At 39.6% G+C, this 20,000-nt stretch overlaps 2 protein-coding genes across 2 annotated transcripts in view; one reads left to right on the top strand and one right to left on the bottom strand.

Moving 5' to 3' along the window:
• Window positions 1–9,138, bottom strand: part of gabarapl2 (GABA(A) receptor-associated protein like 2) — a 10,590-nt gene extending 1,452 nt beyond the window's left edge. The window contains exons 1-3 of the mRNA XM_034306082.2: window positions 8,925–9,138; window positions 6,948–7,003; window positions 294–466 (exon numbers count right to left, since the gene is read on the bottom strand). Coding sequence (XP_034161973.1) covers window positions 294–466; window positions 6,948–7,003; window positions 8,925–8,958 — 263 coding nt within the window. The 5' untranslated portion in view covers window positions 8,959–9,138. The remainder of the gene's footprint in view (window positions 1–293; window positions 467–6,947; window positions 7,004–8,924) is intronic.
• A 3,328-nt stretch (window positions 9,139–12,466) lies between these two features.
• Window positions 12,467–20,000, top strand: part of tmem231 (transmembrane protein 231) — a 22,613-nt gene continuing 15,079 nt past the window's right edge. The window contains exons 1-4 of the mRNA XM_026939063.3: window positions 12,467–12,889; window positions 16,395–16,561; window positions 16,822–16,950; window positions 19,849–19,992. Coding sequence (XP_026794864.1) covers window positions 12,751–12,889; window positions 16,395–16,561; window positions 16,822–16,950; window positions 19,849–19,992 — 579 coding nt within the window. The 5' untranslated portion in view covers window positions 12,467–12,750. The remainder of the gene's footprint in view (window positions 12,890–16,394; window positions 16,562–16,821; window positions 16,951–19,848; window positions 19,993–20,000) is intronic.

The raw sequence follows: 20,000 nt of genomic DNA, 5'->3' as shown, positions 1-20,000 counted from the left end.
CGTGTAGGAGGCGTGTTAGAGGCGTGTTAGAGGCGTGTAGGAGGCGTGTAGGAGGCGTGTAGGAGGCGTGTTAGAGGCGTGTAGGAGGCGTGTAGGAGGCGTGTTAGAGGCGTGTAGGAGGCGTGTTAGAGGTGTGTAGGAGGCGTGTAGGAGGCGTGTTAGAGGCGTGTAGGAGGCGTGTTAGAGGCGTGTAGGAGGCGTGTTAGAGGCGTGTAGGAGGCGTGTTAGAGGTGTGTAGGAGGCGTGTTAGAGGCGTGTAGGAGGCGTGTAAGTGGCGTGTTAGAGACACACACCTGGACTGTGGGACGGTTTTGTCCACGAACAGGAAGATGGCTTTCTCAGAGGGCAGCTGGATGCGTTTCCTGATGATCCACATGAACTGAGCCACAGTGATGTCCGACGGCACCAAGTACTTACGCTTATCGATGTCCACGATCTGAGAACCCGACACCTTCTCCACGATCACCTACACACACACACACACACACACACACACGCACACACACACGCACACACACACATGCGCACACACACACACACAATACTGTCACTACTTTCCATTCAAGAGGACAGAAGACAGAACTGTCTCTCTGACCGAAGAACATGAGACGTAAGACAGATGTCTCGTATTTGTAAGTACAGATCACCAGGATGCGTTGCCATGGTTACACTAAACCGGCTAACAGGACGCTAGCTGACAGGTTCAGAGGTCAGTCAGTGACTAACTGACTGCATGTCAGGTTGATGTCTGAGTAGAAGACGGTTCTCGTGAGCAGACCAACCGAGCCTGAAGAGAACACGGAGTAAAGAGTCAAAAAAAAAAAAAAAAAACGTACAGTACATCTTCGAGTTCTCAAAATCTCTTGTCTAATATTCATCGTAGAAAACCGTGAAATGCTGCTGCTGCTCAAGCTGTTACAACGCAAACCGCTTTTAAATATTCTTTCTAATTATCGTTAACATTAAAATCATTTGTAAAGTGTTCGATTTACAAGGTTACTTTGTACAGATTTACTTTTTTCTCTTTTACACAAAAACCAAAAGCACCAAAAACAAAAGCACAAAATTTTTGGTTGCCGAAATTTAACTGTAAGCTAGCTGATGTTAGCTACATCTGCGTGTAACGTTAGCTAAGCAGAACACACACTGATAGATTTTATTTCATGTTAATGAGCTCAAAACATTGTCTATTTACCGTAACAGAAAGCGAGGATGCCGCGTCAGCGCGTATATCAAGCTCGGAAACCGAGTCGAGACGAGAGATTATTAATGCGAGATCTGGGGAAGGGGGGCGGGGCTTCCAGGGAGCCAGATAATATCAGAGATTTCAGAACATCAATCATTCCAGATTCATGTTCCGATTGGCTCATGTGGTGTTTTTATTGAGGGGGAAAAAAGAAGATGCTCTTCTTTCTGAGTAACAAAAACCCGTTTGCAGTGTACGATGATAAAATCTGTAAAATCTTTAACTTCCTGTAAAGCAAAAAATGCACCAGATTTGTGACCTAAAGAAAAACAGCTTTATGAAACAGTTTTTTTTGGGTTTTTAGCTTGAATTTATCTTCATTTTTATTGTAAAACTGTTAGCTGATCGAGCGGGAGAGCTTCGGCTTCGTCCTGAACGGCTGAAACGAGGGTTTGGGGAAGTGCACGTCTCCCTGTGTGGTGATGAATAGTTTTTTTTTTTCCCCTCCGTGTCCTCTGTCTGAAGACCCATTCAGGTGTCGAGTTACAGCAGGAGGAGGTGAGGTGCGTCTTTATTTTTCTGCACATTCCTCGTCCTCTATCACTTCCTGCTTCATTCGTGTCAGATTAGTCAGCTAAAGCCTGATATTTAACTCTCAAACACTGGCGAGTTTCCACACGACATTCCTGCTGTCTGACGAATCCTTGTGGTTTTGTGTGGTTTATTATTATAATATTTTTTTAGATTGATGACATTCCTTGGCTTTACTGGCAGCTGTGTGTTTAAACATGGCTGGGATTGATGTGTTTCAGACTTTGTGCTGTTTGTGTTCTTGTACTCGTTTACTAATCGGCTATTCGGACGTTTTTTTTTTGTTTTTGCAGCAAAATAAGCGAGGCAGATTTTGTGAATTCTGAGTTAGCCCTACGGGACGCTGTATTTCCTTCCACATTCATCTCTCATCACGTATCACATTCAACACTTTCACATTCCTCGCTCGAACAACGATCTCGTACATGTTTTCCGAGGCTGGGCGGCCATGACGGTAACAGGATTAACATCTCAACATGATGAATGTATTTATAATCAGAATATGCAGATGACTTTTATAGTGCTTAACCTGCCATTCCTGTTACCTGCGCCGTCTTTCCCACATTCCGCCTGCAAATCTTAAACGGTTGTGAGTTAAATCTGGAGATTTTTTTTGTCACTTGAGAAGAAGGCTGCCTGGATCGCTGCACTAACGTTTGCGTGAAAACGGAAACGTAACGTCTGATTCTCTCTGGATTTGTGTTAGCGATGCAAATGAGCGCAAGCAAATATTCATATAATATTCATTTTATTTATTTATTAATTTTAGATCAGGGAGATGTTGATCCAAATCTCACTAGCCAGAGTTTTCGTTTACGCTGCGTGTGGGCGGGGCTTAACAGCGATTTACTCTCATCAATATTTAATTTTTTTGCTAATTTATACAGTAATGTAATTAATACAGTAATTACTGTTAATTAACTAAAGATTAATGTGAAGTGTTACTGCACAAATCTCACACCACAAGACCATTTTATAATCACAAACACAACCAAAAAATGATTTCTAAAAGTCCATCAGGTGACTTTATGCTGCATTATTAGGTTTAATGAGAATATTTATAATTCATAATTACAATTATAAACACGAATTCATGAGTATAAGCCCCAGGCCAGACAAACGAAGCCCCTGATTGGGCGGAGTCAGTTATTATTTCAAAATAACATGAATTATCACTCCATTAATATTAATATGCTTTGATTTAAGGTTAATGTTAGTTCCAGCATCAACACAATTATTTTTATTATTATGATCATAATTAATATTTCATAGTGACTATATTATATTAATATAATAATGATGTAATTAAACTTACATTGGCTAGCTAACACAGTCTTATGGCTGCAAATTTGTAAAAATAAATAAATAAATAAATATAAAATCCCATGACTCAATTTGCGTAAAAAGTTGTAAAGGTGAGGGGCGTGACTGGGGGCGGAGTTAGTGTTCGTACTTACAGTAGCGTTTGTTAACGTAAAATCAAACCACATCGCTCTGGATCATTTGAATTCGCACGCAAAATGTTTCTAATAATAATAATAATAATAATAATAATAATAATAACCCTAAATATGGCACTATACATCAAAATAATGCTAAATAAATAATAAAATAAATTAAAATGGGCTTCATTTAAAGTGTTAAAAGTGAGATTTGGGTCGACAGCTCCAAATCAAAAACCAAACATAAACCGTGATTAGTGAAAAGGAAGTTTAGAAAACCGTTAATAAAGAACGCTGTTTATTTGAAGCCCATGTTAAATTTTTGCCTCTGAGTTCATTGTTTTCAGTTTCAGAGAGTTTTTCTTCTCTCAGTGTATATTTTTGTTCCTTTCTTGAAAAGTTATGTTCAATACTTTTGGAACAAAGTTTAATTCCATATGTCTAGAGCCTCTGAAAAATCTGGTCCTGAATTTTCTTTTCTTTTCTTTTTTTTAGGCAGGAAGGTTTGTGTGAAGTTAGCTGGAGAGATTTCACAGCAGTCTTTTGTGCGATAAAAACCGAGCTCGTGTAGATTTCCTTTAGCCCTATTCAGACAGGATTAAATGCACACGAGGTTCTGGGGTCATTTCTTACTTTACAGGAGCGACGCTGTGATTTTATTTCCGTTCGGCTCGGCCGTGTCGCTGTTTCTCTCCGTCTGACTGCTGCTACTTTCTGTATTTAGTCTCTAATGTTCTTTGATTAGGACCAGAACCTGTGTGAGTCTGTGTGACAGAACTGAAAGGTTAGACCTCTGAAACTTCAGTTAATTTCTTATTATTGTTATTATTGTTATTATTATTATTATCCTGACAGCCCAATCATCCTGAACAATGAGAAGCAAAAACAATGTGAACACAATGAGAGGTTTAATGTCAACGCCTAACTCCGCCCACATTGTTCACATCGACGACAGCGAGAGCCAGATTTAGCTCCACATTCAGCTCCACATTCAGATGGAAAACGTTTAGAGTTTCCTTTAGTTTCCGTAATGAACACACAATGGGAAACACCTCGTCCTCCATCATCACACACACACACACACACACACGCACGCACACACACACACACACACACACACACACGCGCGCGTGGAACAGAAGCGCATCATCACTGACGTCAGGGAAAACAACAGCAGCTCAAACTGGTCATGTGACTGCGTTTTAATGAAAGATGAACACAATGCGGATGATTATCGCCAGAGAGGAAAAGATCAGAATAGAACCTCGGTTCTGTTCTTAAGCACCACTTTCATCTGACTAATCCTCACGACAGACGGGTTCACGCTTTTCGGTTTCTCTGTAACTTGACACGCTGGGATTTTTTTCCTTCCGATTAACTCCTTGAGAGTGCGAGAACAAGAACTACGCTTGTTTCGCAAAACATTAAATGCAACTGTAAACAGATAAAAACTAAGACATAAGTCGTTCTTTAATGAATAAAAGATTTGAATCGTTTTGGAAAAAAATGCTGCGGTGTAAGAGGAATAAAACACTTTGGAGCGACTCGGAGTGTAACTCCACTTCATCATATCACGTCACTTTTTAAAAAAAATAAAAAATAAATAAATATTCTATTATTTTTTCTTTCTGCGTTTGAAAATAATTTCAATCTATTTTTGATTTTGATAAAAAAAATGCATCATTTTTTAAAAAAATCTTTTCATACAGATGGAAAATCTATCAGTTTGAATTCTAACTGCCACTGATGATGTCACAAAACTGACCAGTCAGCAGCTCTGATTTAAACACACACACACACACACACACACACTTCTCTCCCTCACTGATCTTCATTCCTCTTTCTTTCTCTCTTTATCCATTTTTCTTGATTTTCTCCATGTCACTTCCTCACACTTCTCTTTCTTCTCTTTTATTCTATTTTTTCATCTTGATTATTCCTTTCTTTCTTTCCATCCCTCCATCTCTAACAGCTCCTTGCACACACACACACACACACACACTGTGTATTTCCTTCAGGATTACTGGTGTATTATTACATACCCTCCCTGAGCACTTTATTAGGAACACTACACTAACCCTGTGTAAGGCTCTCGGTCCCTTTGCTCTCAGAACATCATCAGTTCTTCATGTCAGGATTCCACAAGATGTTGGAAACGTTCCTTTGAGATTCCGGTGCATGTTGAGATGATCGCATCACGCCATTCCTGCAGATTTTTCAGGAGCACTTTCATGCTGCGAGTCTCCCGTTCTACCGCGTCCCGAAGATGTTCTACTGGACTCAGATCCGGTGACTGAGAAGGTCACTGAAGTCATCGTCATGTTCATGAAACCAGTTTGAGACGAGTTTTACTTTGTGTTTTGTGACACGATGCATCATCACGCTGGAATGATAAACCATTAGAAGATGGTAAATGGTGGCCATGAAAGGATGCACATGATCAGCAACAATACTCGGATAAGCTGCTGTGGCATTCAAGCGATGACTGATTGGTATTAACGAGCCCAAAGCGTGCCAAGAAAACATTCCCCACACCATCACACCACCTCCACCAGCCTGGACTGGTGACACAAGGCAGGTTGGGTCCATGGATTCATGCTGTTGGAGCTGAATTCTGACTCTACATCTGTGTTCCTCAGCAGAAATCGAGCTTCATCAGACCAGGCTACGTTTCTCCAGTCTTCATCTGCCCAGTGTTGGTGATCCTCTAACCACTGCAGCCTCAGCTTTCTGTTCTTAGCTGAGAGAAGAGGAACCTGACGTGATCTTCTGCTGTTGTAGCTCATCCACCTCAAGATTCGAACGTGTTGTGCATGCTGAGATGCTTTTCTGCTCACCACAGTTGGACAGAGTGGTTATATGAGTTACTGTAGCCTTTCCGTCAGTTCGAACCAGTCTGGCCGTTCTCCTCTGATCTCTCTCATCAACAAGGCGTTTCTACCTACAGAACCGCCGCTCAGTAGATGTTTTTTGTTTTTCGCACCATTCAGTAAACTCTAGAGACGGTTGTGTGTGAAAATTCCAGGAGATCAGCAGTTATAGAAATACTCAAACCAACAATCATTCCACGGTTCAAATCACTCAGATCACATTTTCCCCATGTTCTGATGGTTGATGTGAACATTACCCGAAGCTCTGGACGCGTATCTGCGTGATTTTACGCATTGCTCTGCTGCTCCACGATTGGCTGATTAGATAATGGCATGAACGAGTAGGTGTACAGGTGTTCCTAATAAAGTGCTCAGTGAGAGTGAATGTATTATTAGTTTATGAAATGTCATTTTTCGGCACTAGCGTGGTTGTTTCTCTGAAGTGTTATAATTGCTATAATTATAATATAAAATGCTGCATTATTCTGGTATTTATTGAGAAATGTTGGATCATCTTTCTCTCTCACACACACACACACACACACACACACACAGGTGTAACCTGTTCTTTGCCTGACTTACCAGATTCCCAGCCTGTCACCTGAATCTTATTTTCTTTCACTTCTATTTCGTTTCGTTTATCTTTCTTTACTCATCTTTATTTTACATGACACGCTACATTTCATTTATTACATTTTATTATTTGACGCTGATGAAATTCTTCCTGAATCCTAAAAGAATTCGTTGGTCATGAGATCATATTCACACACAGGAACAGTTACACTGATGAGATTTTTACCCCTGTGTGTGTGTGTGTGTGTGTGTGTGTGTGTGTGTGTGTGTGTGTGTGTTACTCACAGGAACCCTGTCGGGGTATTTGTTTCGGATCTTGGCCGATTCGACACACCGGTGCTCTGTGGATGAAGAACATCACAACAATCAGAGCCAGAACAAACGGTCTTACACCGTACACAGCGCTGCTGAATTCTGCACTCTGATTGGTCAGAAAGTGTTGATTAGTTTTCTAGAACAGCAGCTCTGACAGTAGCGCAGGTTTATATTAATGCGCTCGGTCTGATACGTTATCGTTTCTATAGTAACACACAGGGACGTGTACAGCAGATGCTCCGCTGGTGATAAACAGATTTTAAAAATCGTTGATGCGGTGAAGTTTTCTTGGTGTAAAGAGACGTTTATGTAACTTTTAGGGAAGGAGTCTCCAGTGTCAGAGGTAAAGCTGTAACTTTAAGGTTTCCGACGTCTTCAGGACAGAGGAGTTTACGCTTCTTTGTGGTTTCTCGGTAACGTGAGAAGAGAGACTGGTGAGGCAATGACTGTTTATAGCTGCTATAACGTAAGTGAAAACTCGTTTCACCGAACATTAAATGTAACTGGATAAAAAGTATGATGTGTCGTTCTGTAATAAATAAAATAATAATAAAAATTGGTGTGTTTCTGTGGTGTAAGAGGAATAAAACACTGGGGACGTGCTGTTACAGGAAAATAATCAGCTTCAGGGTGCTAACAGCGCATAACTCTTCATCACATCTTGCCATTGTTGATTATTTTCCTCCATCAGCACACATCTTCCTGTTTTGTTTTGTTGAGTCATGACTTTAGTTTTTTTCTCCTGTCCAAAGGAGAAGTGCTGCGTTTTATCAGCGCCGAATGCCATTAGAGCGATCAGCGAAAAACACTGCATTATTAAACTCCACGCTCTCACAGCGCATTATACGCTTTACAGCTGATCAATATCTCCTGCTGCGTAGATGGAGACTCGGGATCAGAGCCAGGAGCGGCCCAGGTGGGGGACGGGGAGTGGAGACGGGGCGGGATACGGGGCGGGGATACGGGGAGTGGAGACGGGGCGGGAGACGGGGCGGGGAGACGGGGCTGGAGACGGGGCGGGGATACGGGGTGGGATACGGGGCAGGGATACGGGGCGGGGAGACGGGGCGGGGAGACGGGGCTGGGATACGGGGCGGGGAGACGGGGCCGGAGACGGGGCGGGGATACGAAGAGAGAGACGGGGCGGGGAGACGGAGAGAGAGACGGGGCGGGGAGACGGAGAGAGAGACGGGGCGGGGAGACGGAGAGAGAGACGGGGCGGGGATACGGGGCGGGGAGACGGGGCGGGGAGACGGAGAGAGAGACGGGGCGGGGATACGGGGCGGGGAGACGGGGCGGGGAGACGGAGAGAGAGACGGGGCGGGGATACGGGGCGGGGAGACGGGGCGGGGAGACGGAGAGAGAGACGGGGCGGGGAGACGGAGAGAGAGACGGGGCGGGGATACGGGGCGGGGAGACGGGGCGGGATACGGGGCGGGGCAATAACCAATACAGTATATTTTAAGATGAGAACATCTTATCTCAATGTTTTTATAAATCACAAATTAAAGATCAAATTTGGGATAAATTCCGTTGAAAATGTGCTGAAAAATAATCATTTAAAAAATTAACAAGGAAATGAAGAATGATGATACAAATAAGATAAAAATATAATTATTCATATATGATTTACAATTTTTATAATAAAAAATAATTTTAAGATGCTAGTCTTAACATATTCACCATCTCATTATTATTGTTGTTGTTATTATTATCATTATTATTATTATTGTTATTGTTATTGGGTGATAATGCTATCTAAACAAACACACACACACAGAGTAAACAATAACACTACAGTAACATTAAGCCCCCACACTCCTGACATTTTAATATTTAAATGAATGTAAATTAATCTGATTAATGATCTTTTATGAGGTTATAATCTAAAACCTCTCGCGCGCTGGTTATTTAGATGTAAACACATTTGGACATTAAACACATTACCGAGAGAATGATCTTCTTTAAACATCCATTTCATGTTTGCAAGCTTCCACTACGCCTCCACAGCGTAATGCTGATATTAAACACGAGAATTTAGATGTAAAGTCGAGTAGATTTTAAATCAAAAAGACGAACTCGTTGAAAAACAACAATGTCGAAACCAAAACGTCACTAATGTTGTTAGCTTGGCTAGGCTAGCGGTCAGAACTGCGCATGCGCACCAGGAACAGCCCAGAGGGAATGACGTCATGCAGGCGACTCCATTTCCTCGCCAGTGTTTAGGGGGGAGAGATGCACACAAAGCTAAACTGAGAGAGATTTTTACACAGTAATACAAAATAAATAACCAGAAATGTGTATGGAAAACGTAAAATATATAATGTATAAGTATATTTCACACACGCACGAAAAATGAGACAGTTTTTCTTCTGAGAAAGTATAAAAGTTCCTGACAAAGCTAACAGCTAACAGCTCTCATCTCAAAATTCTTCACTTATATCTTAAATATATACCTCAAATTCCCTTTATATCAACTTTTCAAATGAAGACTTGTGTGTTTTTGTAACCAGCTGTTCGATGATGTGTTATATAATATATTTTTGTGTCACTTTTCTGGTCTTAGCGACGAGTCTGTGCCAAACACTTCTCTGCAAAAATATTTTACACACCAGTTTTGAAATTTCTTTCCACAAATCATTTGTGTATAATGTTCAAATGGAAATAGAACCCTAAAAATAATGTAGAATAGAGTGTTTGATTAGTTTTGAAGTTATCTTTGTCATTACTGGTCTCGGTTTCCTGAATTATCATATTGTCGTATTGCTGTACTGTGGAATTGTTGTATTATTGTATTGTCGTTTTATCATATTTTCGTATTATTGTACTGTTGTATTGTCGTATTTTCATATTATCATATTGTTGTATTATTGTATTTTCGTATTATTGTAATGACGTATTATCATATTGTTGTATTTTCGTATTATTGTATTATTGTATTAGCATATTGTCATATTGTCATATTATTGTACTGTCGTATTGTCGTACTTTCATATTATCATATTGTCGTATTATTGTATTTTCGTATTATTGTACTGTCGTATTATCATATTGTCGTCTCGTCGTATTATTGTATTTTTTGTATTTTTATTATTGTATTTTCGTATTAGCATATTGTGGTATTGTCGTGTTATTGTATTGTTGTATTACTGTATTGTCATATTTTCGTATTATCGTATTATTATATTGTATTTTTGTATTTTTATTATTGTATTTTCGTATTAGCATATTGTGGTATTGTCGTACTGTCGTATTATTGTATTATAGTATTATCATATTATAGTATTGTCGTATTGTTGTATTTTGTCGATTGTTGTACTGTTGTATTGTTGTTGTTGATGCACTCAGGTGTGAAAGTTGTGGTTTTTGTCACCACTTTTTTCTAACCCAGTGTTGCATTGCAGTATTTCAGATTGATTTAGATTTTTAAGTGTAAACGTCTGAACACACCTTCCTCAAACTCTTACCCTGTATAACTACAGTGTACAGTGTACAGTGGTGCTTGAAAGTTTGTGAACCCTTTAGAATTTTCTGTATTTCTGCATAAATATGATCTAAAACATCATCAGATTTCCACACCTAAAGTCCTGAAAGTAGATAAAAGTAGAGAAAGAGAACCCAATGAAACAAATGAGACACAAATATTATACTTGGTTAATTATTTATTGAGACGTTCCTTTAAAATTCGTTGGTATAATTCAGAATTCATTGTTCCATCAATGATGGAAAGCTGTCCTGTCCCAGATGCAGCAAAACAGGCCCAAACCATGATACTACCACCACCATGTTTCACAGATGGGATAAGGTTCTTATGCTCGAATGCAGTGTTTTTCTTTCTCCAAATATAACGCTTCTTATTTACACCAAAAAGTTCTATTTTGGTCTCATCCAACAACAAAACATTTTTCCAACAGCCTTCTGGCTTGTCCACGAGATCTTCAGTAAACTGCAGATGTGCAGCAATGTTCTTTTTGGAGAGCGGTGGCTTTCTCCTTGCATCCCTGCCATGCACACCATTATTGTTCTCCTGATGGTGGACTCATGAACATTACCATTAGCCAATGTGAGAGACGACTTTAGTGGCTTAGAAGTTACACTCGGTTCCTTTGTGACCTCGAGGACTTTTAAACGTCTTGCTCTTGGAGTGATCTTTGTTGGTTGATCGCTCCTAGGGAGGGGAACAATGGTCTTGATTTTCCTCCATTTGTACACAATCTCTGTCTGACTGTGGATTGGTGGAGTCCAAACTCTTTAGAGATGGTTTTGTAACCTTTTCCAGCCTGATGAGCATCAACAGCTCTTTTTCTCACTCACACCTGATTGTCATCCCATTGACTGAAAACATCTGGCTCTAATTTCACCTTCAAATTAACTGCTAATCCTAGAGGTTCACATACTTTTGCCCTTCACAGATGTGTAATATTGGATCATTTTCCTCAGTAAATAAATGACCACGTATAAAATTTGTGTCTTGTTTGTTTAATTGGGTTCTTTTTGTTTACTTTTAGGACTTGTGTGGAAATCTGATGATGATGTTTTAGATCATATTTATGCAGTTATATAGAAAATGCTAAAGGGTTCACAAACTTTCAAGCACCACTGTATATTAAATTTTAATCATTAGCCAGCTCGCTGAATTACGTTGTTGTTACGTTGCTACAGCGTATTCCAATGACATAAATACTTCATAACAACCAGAAAAAAGAAAAAGCCGGACTTTTGGTAACAGCGTAGTGTCATGGTTACGTGAATGTGTAATGTTGTGGCAAATCACGAACAGAATAAAACACTCAGTGTCATGTTGTTATAAGATTATAAGAAAATAATCAGTGATGATGAGGTGTGATAGAGCCTGACACAAAGCGGAGTCACTGTTACCATGCCGAAGTTGATTATTTTCCTACGATAGCACTTCCCCAGATGTTTTATTTCTCTTATACAGCAGCAATTTACCAACAATTACAATTTTTATTTATTATTGTCTGACACATCATTGTGGAAATTAAGTTTTCACTTACATTATAGCAGCTACAAACAGTCGATCCCTCACCAGTACAGTTACAGCTTTAGCTTTAGCTCTGTTACAAAGCACTGACACTGGAGACTCCTTCCATAAATGTCACATAAACATCTCCTTACTTTAAGAAAACTTTATCATATCAACAATTATTTTATAACTGAATGATGTACAGCTGTAATCTGAATAATGATGTGTTATCAAAGAATTGGTGATATGATTAAAGTGTAAATTAATGTTAAATTAATATTACGTTAAATCGTACATTTTAATTTTTTAATGCAATTGTTTATTTTTATATTTGTACAAAAATGTTTAATGAATATTAAATATTGTGTATGATATTCATAATATTAAAAAATATATATAAATACAGTAATAAAATGCTCCTCGTTTAGAAGCTGCTAATATTTCAGTAAATCTTACTGTGTTGTGGGCGGGGCTTTGGGTTGCCATGGCGGTGACGCAGTCATGGTAACGCCGCGACGCTTCGCAAACCGGAAGTAAACCCTAGCTTGTGCGAGGCTAGCGTATTAGCAGGGTGAAACGTTAATAAAGATATATTTAGTTAACTAGAATTATAATTATATATCATTACTTTAAATCTACGATAGATTATAAAATATTCCCCCAACGCGCGACTCATCTAACAAACACAGTGAGTTCAGGGGAGAAGGTTATAGCTGCAGTTATGTTAGCATGCATGCTAGCAGTGTTTAGCTAAACCGCAGAGCTCGTGCTGTATCTGGGTTAATAATGGGATTTTATGAAGTGTATTCTCACCCGGTTTTAATCCGGTATAAAGCCAGTGTGTGTTCCCGGGCCAGTGTGTTTGTGCTGGTGGTGTATCTGCTCACATACATCCCTCCTCTACTCATCACCTACAGGAGCCAAGGTAAAGAACTAACACCTCCTCTGAGCTAAACATCACAACAGCAGCAGTGTGGAGGACATCAGAGAGGTACAGAGACATCCAGAGATGAGAAAGATACAGAGACATAAACTGACATAAACTGACATATCGAGAAGTAAACAGGCACAAAAGACATACAGAGAGGTACAGAGACAGACAGAGAGGTATATGTAGAGACATATAGATAGACAGAGACATACAGGGATGTACAGAGACACAAAAGACATATAGAGACATATAGAGACATAAATATACATAAACTGACACAGAAGTAAACAGGCACAAAAGACATACAGAGATGTATAGGGAGGTACAGAGACATATAGAGACATATAGAGATGTATAGAGATGTATAGAGACGTATAGAGGTATATAGAGAGGTACAGAGATATATAGAGTGATACAGAGATGTATATAGATGTATAGAGGTATATAGAGAGGTACAGAGACATATAGAGACGTATATAGATGTATAGAGGTATATAGAGAGATACAGAGACGTATATAGACGTATAGAGGTATATAGAGAGGTACAGAGACATATAGAGATGTATATAGATGTATAGAGGTATATAGAGAGGTACAGAGACGTGTATAGACGTATATAGATGTATAGAGGTATATAGAGAGGTACAGAGACATATAGAGACGTATATAGATGTATAGAGGTATATAGAGAGGTATAGAGACGTACAGAGACGTATATAGACGTATAGAGGTATATAGAGAGGTACAGAGACGTATATAGACGTATATAGATGTATAGAGATATATAGAGAGGTACAGAGACATATATAGACATATAGAGGTACATAGAGAGGTACAGAGACGTACAGAGATGTATAGAGACGTATAGAAACGTATAGAGGTATATAGAGAGGTACAGAGATGTATAGAGACGTATATAGACGTATAGAGGTATATAGAGAGGTACAAAGACATATAGAGACGTATATAGATGTACAGACGTATATAGAGAGGTATAGAGACGTATATAGATGTATAGAGGTATATAGGGAGGTACAGAGACGTATATAGACGTATAGAGGTATATAGAGAGGTACAGAGACGTATAGAGATGTATAGAGGTATATAGAGAGGTACAGAGATGTATAGAGATGTATAGAGACGTGTAGAGATATATAGAGAGGTACAGAGACATATAGAGATGTATAGAGATGTACAGAGAGGTACAGAGACGTATATAGATGTATATAGACGTATAGAGATATATAGAGAGGTACAGAGACATATAGAGACGTATATAGAGGTACAGAGATTTATAGAGATGTATAGAGAAGTATAGAGAGGTATAGAGACATATAGAGAGGTACAGAGACGTACAGAGATGTATAGAGAGGTACAGAGACATATAGAGATGTATAGAGAGGTACAGAGATGTATAGAGACGTATAGAGATGTATAGAGACGTATAGAGGTATATAGAGAGGTACAGAGATATATAGAGTGATACAGAGATGTATATAGATGTATAGAGGTATATAGAGAGGTACAGAGACATATAGAGACGTATATAGATGTATAGAGGTATATAGAGAGATACAGAGACGTATATAGACGTATAGAGGTATATAGAGAGGTACAGAGACATATAGAGATGTATATAGATGTATAGAGGTATATAGAGAGGTACAGAGACGTGTATAGACGTATATAGATGTATAGAGGTATATAGAGAGGTACAGAGACATATAGAGACGTATATAGATGTATAGAGGTATATAGAGAGGTATAGAGACGTACAGAGACGTATATAGACGTATAGAGGTATATAGAGAGGTACAGAGACGTATATAGACGTATATAGATGTATAGAGATATATAGAGAGGTACAGAGACATATATAGACATATAGAGGTATATAGAGAGGTACAGAGACGTACAGAGATGTATAGAGACGTATAGAAACGTATAGAGGTATATAGAGAGGTACAGAGATGTATAGAGACGTATATAGACGTATAGAGGTATATAGAGAGGTACAAAGACATATAGAGACGTATATAGATGTACAGACGTATATAGAGAGGTATAGAGACGTATATAGATGTATAGAGGTATATAGGGAGGTACAGAGACGTATATAGACGTATAGAGGTATATAGAGAGGTACAGAGACGTATAGAGATGTATAGAGGTATATAGAGAGGTACAGAGATGTATAGAGATGTATAGAGACGTGTAGAGATATATAGAGAGGTACAGAGACATATAGAGATGTATAGAGATGTACAGAGAGGTACAGAGACGTATATAGATGTATATAGACGTATAGAGATATATAGAGAGGTACAGAGACATATAGAGACGTATATAGAGGTACAGAGATTTATAGAGATGTATAGAGATGTATAGAGAAGTATAGAGAGGTATAGAGACATATAGAGAGGTACAGAGACGTACAGAGATGTATAGAGAGGTACAGAGACATATAGAGATGTATAGAGAGGTACAGAGATGTATAGAGACGTATAGAGATGTATATAGACGTATAGAGGTATATAGAGAGGTACAGAGACATATAGAGAGGTATAGAGATGTATAAAGAGGTACAGAGACGTATAGAGATGTATAGAGACGTATATAGACGTATAGAGATATATAGAGAGGTACAGAGACGTATATAGACGTATAGAGATATATAGAGAGGTACAGAGACATATAGAGATGTATAGAGAGGTACAGAGACGTATATAGACGTATAGAGATATATAGAGAGGTACAGAGACATATAGAGACGTATATAGACGTATAGAGGTATATAGAGAGGTATAGAGACATATAGAGAGGTATAGAGATGTATAAAGAGGTACAGAGACGTATAGAGATGTATAGAGACGTATATAGACGTATAGAGATGTATAGAGAAGTACAGAGACGTATAGAGGTGTATAGAGAGGTATAGAGATGTATAAAGAGGTACAGAGACGTATAGAGATGTATATAGACGTATATAGACGTATAGAGATGTATAGAGACGTATATAGACGTATAGAGAGGTATAGAGAGGTACAGAGACGTATAGAGATGTATAGAGACGTATAGAGACATATAGAGATGTATAGAGATGTTTAGAGATGTATGTAGACGTATAGAGAGGTATAGAGAGGTACAGAGACATATAGAGAGGTATAGAGATGTATAGAGACATATAGAGGTATACAGAGAGGTACAGAGAGATAGATAGATAGATAGATAGATAGATATGAAATGAAACCGTATTGAACTTATTATGAAAATATTTTAGTTTGGAAAACACACATCTGCATTTATTTGTTTTGAATCAACCTCCTTGAAATTCAGTTGTCAAAAAAAAAAAAAAATTAAGCATCTTTATTCAGTTTTTTTTGTTCCCACAAACTCAGAGTCAGTAATTCAGTTTTCAGACATTCAGAGTCTTTCCTTATCTCTGCGCAGTGCAGATAAATGAAGTTTTACTGAATGTGTGTGTGTGTGTGTGTTACAGGGTTCTGGCTGAAGCAGAGCTCGTATGAAGAACAGCCAGTGGTACAGTTCCAGTATGAGATGCTGATGATCGGTGTGACGAGTGTTAGTGGAGATTATGTAGCGTGGAGCACGTTCTCCAACTTCAACACCCTGCTGGGGGACAAACTGCGCATTCCCACTGTATCTGTGAGTCTGTCTGTCTCTCTGTCTGTCTGTCTCTCTGCCTGTGAGCCTGTCTGTCTGTCTGTGAGTCTGTCTGTCTGTCTCTCTGTCTGTCTGTCTGTCTGTAAGTCTGTCTGTCTGTCTGTCTGTGAGTCTGTCTGTCTGTCTCTCTGTCTGTCTGTCTGTCTGTAAGTCTGTCTCTCTGACTGTCTGTGAGTCTGTGAGTCTGTCTGTCTGTGAGTCTGTCTTTCTGTCTGTCTATTTATATACCTGTCTGTCTGCAGGTGCGAGAGAGCGACAGGAATGGCGATGGGAAAGCAGACCGTCTGTCTCTGCAGCTGTCTGTCCCTCTGAACAGTGCAGAGCAGATCTACAGCATCCAACTACTGCTCACCTTCTCCTACCAACTCCGCGTATGGCTTTATACTCAATAACATTAATATCAATAATAATAATAATAATAATAATAATAATAATAATAATAATAGACAGTGAACAGAAATAGGATACTACACACATTTCTCTCACTCTCTTTCCCCTCATGTCTCCCTCACATCATGTGTCCTTCTCTCCCTCTTAATTAATTGTGACAGTAAAGATTTTGTTAAACCTCAACCTCTCTCTCTCTCTCTCTCTCTCTCTCTGTCTCTCTCTTTCTGTCTCTCCCTCTCTCTGTCTCTCTCTCTCTCTCTTGCTGTCTCTCTCTCTCTCTCTCTCTCTCTCTCTCTCCTTCTCCTTCCCCCTGTCTCTCTCTCTCACCATGTATTTCTCCCCCTTGTGTGTGTGTCTCTCTCTCTGTCTATCTCTCTCTGTCCTTCCCCCTGTGTGTCTCTCTCTCTATCTCTCTCTCTGTCCTTCCCCCTGTGTGTCTCTCTCTCTATCTCTCTCTCTGTCTTTCCTCCTGTGTGTTTCACTCTCTATCTCTCTCTCTGTCTTTCCCCCTTGTGTCTCTCTCTCTCTCTCTCTGTCTATCGCTCTCTTTCTCTAATTTTAGACCCGGAGTAGCAATTTTATTTTCAAAAAGGTTAAAAACAGACATCAGGGGAACAGGTTTTCTATTTGTAAATATTTATGCCTCAAATATAGGCAGCGAACGAGTGAAGATGTTTTATAAATTAAGAAATGCACTGACACAATGGCAGTTACCTCACTATAGTGCTGGGTGGAGACTTTACAGTAGACAGGAATGCAGAAGAACCACCATTGTTAATAACCAATAACCAATACTACAGTCCTTTGTAATATTAGATGGAGTTATTAAAGCATGTAGACGTAGATCCGTGGAGAGAAAAGAACATGGGTGTAAAGCAATACACCTGGTTAAAAACAACTGATACAAGAATAAGTGCTGCTAGACTAGACAGATTTTATATCACGAAAACTGATAGGAACAAAATTTTAAAGAGTTTTATATATCCCAGTGGTTTTTCAGACCACCACATGGTCACAGTAGATTTTATATTCTCCAGCACCGCAAAGCCCAGATCTTATTGGTATTTTAACATAAAGCTGCTTCAAGATCAAGTTTTCTGTTTTAAATTTACATTATTTTGGGAGGAATGGAAACAGAGGAAGGAAGAGTTCTCTTCCTTAGGCACATGGTGTGAGGTTGGGAAAACACAAATAAAAATGTTTTGCCAGCAATACACCACACACATGAAAGCAATAATAGAGGGCACCATTGATGAGTTTTTTCGAATGCAGAAAGCACAGAGGCTGCTCTACAGTACATGACTGACTTGGACTACTACAGCCTGTCTACTCTTACATCGAGTAGAGAACATGGGATACGACAGACACTTGTTTATCCTGAACCTGAACGAGATCGATGTATCAGGGACAACCGTGTTCTATCAGTCAATCCTAAGAGCGTGGTCCTCAGTTTTAAAGGCAAACAGGACAGGCAACCAACCACGCTACTGTGTGAACGAGGAGCCCTTATTCTACAATCCACTGATCCCAGCAAGAATCCTGACATCGAGGAGTGTTCGCCAGCACCTTCACAAAGAATCCAGTCCCATCGTCTGCTGCAGGGGATGCTGAGAGACGTGATCCTGGCACTGCCTCCAGAGTTTAAGGAGGCTCTAGAGCAGGGGTCTGGAGGAGACTGGCAACACTTCCCCTTCCTCTCCATTTCTGCAGCGAAATGAAGAAGATGAACCGCAAGAAGAAGATGGAAAACTAGTCTCCTTTAGGATGCCACAGCTAACGGACAGTGAAAATGCCTCCAAAAAGGTGCTGTATGGGGTCAGTGTGAAGGACTCCCATCAAAACTCTCTGGCTGGTGTGAAGGAGTCGAGGTGGTCAGACCTGCTGGTGCCAGGCTCTTCCTCACGAGGCTGCTGGAGGTCCCTGTACAAGCCCCCTATAGAGAAGCGCACAGCTGATCTACAGCGGAGGACTGTGAATGGGGTCGTGGCCACAAACAGACACGTAGCACATATCAACTCCACCATAGCTACAACATGCTACCCCATTCTGTGATAGAGACGAAACGCTAGACCACCTTTTGTTAATATGTGACAGACTAGCAGTAATGTTTAATACACCGGGAATGTGGATAGGGAAGAAGGGTCAACTTCTGACAGAGAACCTGTTTGTTTTTGGCCCTAAAAACTCACTTGCACAGAAGCAAAAATATCTACGTGCTCAATTTTTTAATAGGTCAGACCAAACTATACCTCGCTCACACGAAGAAGCAAAATAAAAGCTAAACACTAAACCCAGAACTGATGCTGAAAACCGTTTTGAAGACCAGACTCAGAGCTGAGTTTTCTTACACGCAGACTGCAGGACAGGACGAGGTTTTATGCCGTGTTGAAAATGAATCATTAATCTTAACCTTTTAACAGAAGCACTTAAATGAAATGCTTTTACAGGTAATATTTATGTCTCTCCAAGAAACTTATTGTATAAATAAGGTTTTAATTGACTTTTTAAAACAAATTATTATGGTGTTCTAATCATTACATGTTTGTGTATTTATCTATCATTTAACTATTTAGTTTTTATCTATTTATTTATTTAAATAGGTTTTATAATTGCTATTTATTTGATGTAAAAATGGTGGACACATCATGAATGGTTTAAAATAAAGGACTGTCAAAGTCAAGTCTCTCTCTCTCTATCTATCTATCTCTCTCTGTTCCCTTTGTGTGTCTCTCTCTCACCATGTATCTCTCTCACTCTTTGTCTCTCTCTCTTTTTCTCTCTCTCTGTCTCTTTCTCTCTCTCTGACTCTTTCTCTCTCTCTCTCTCTCTCTCTCTCTCTCTCTGACTCTTTCTCTCTCTCTCTCTCTCTCTCTCTGTAGCGGATGTCGGTGGTGGTGATGCAGTCGATGGTGTTGCTTCAGTCCTCGTCTCCTGTCCCTGTATCTCAGCTCTTCATCAGTGGAGATCTGAAGCTGCAGCAGAAGGAGCCTCTCTCTCACCGCGGTGTACACACTGAATATAACGTGAGTGG

Source organism: Pangasianodon hypophthalmus, chromosome 7 (genome assembly GCF_027358585.1).
Source record: "Pangasianodon hypophthalmus isolate fPanHyp1 chromosome 7, fPanHyp1.pri, whole genome shotgun sequence".
Classification (NCBI taxonomy): Eukaryota; Metazoa; Chordata; class Actinopteri; order Siluriformes; family Pangasiidae; genus Pangasianodon; species Pangasianodon hypophthalmus.
Note: the sequence above shows the minus strand (reverse complement) of the source record. Positions and strands in the feature narration are given on the sequence as shown.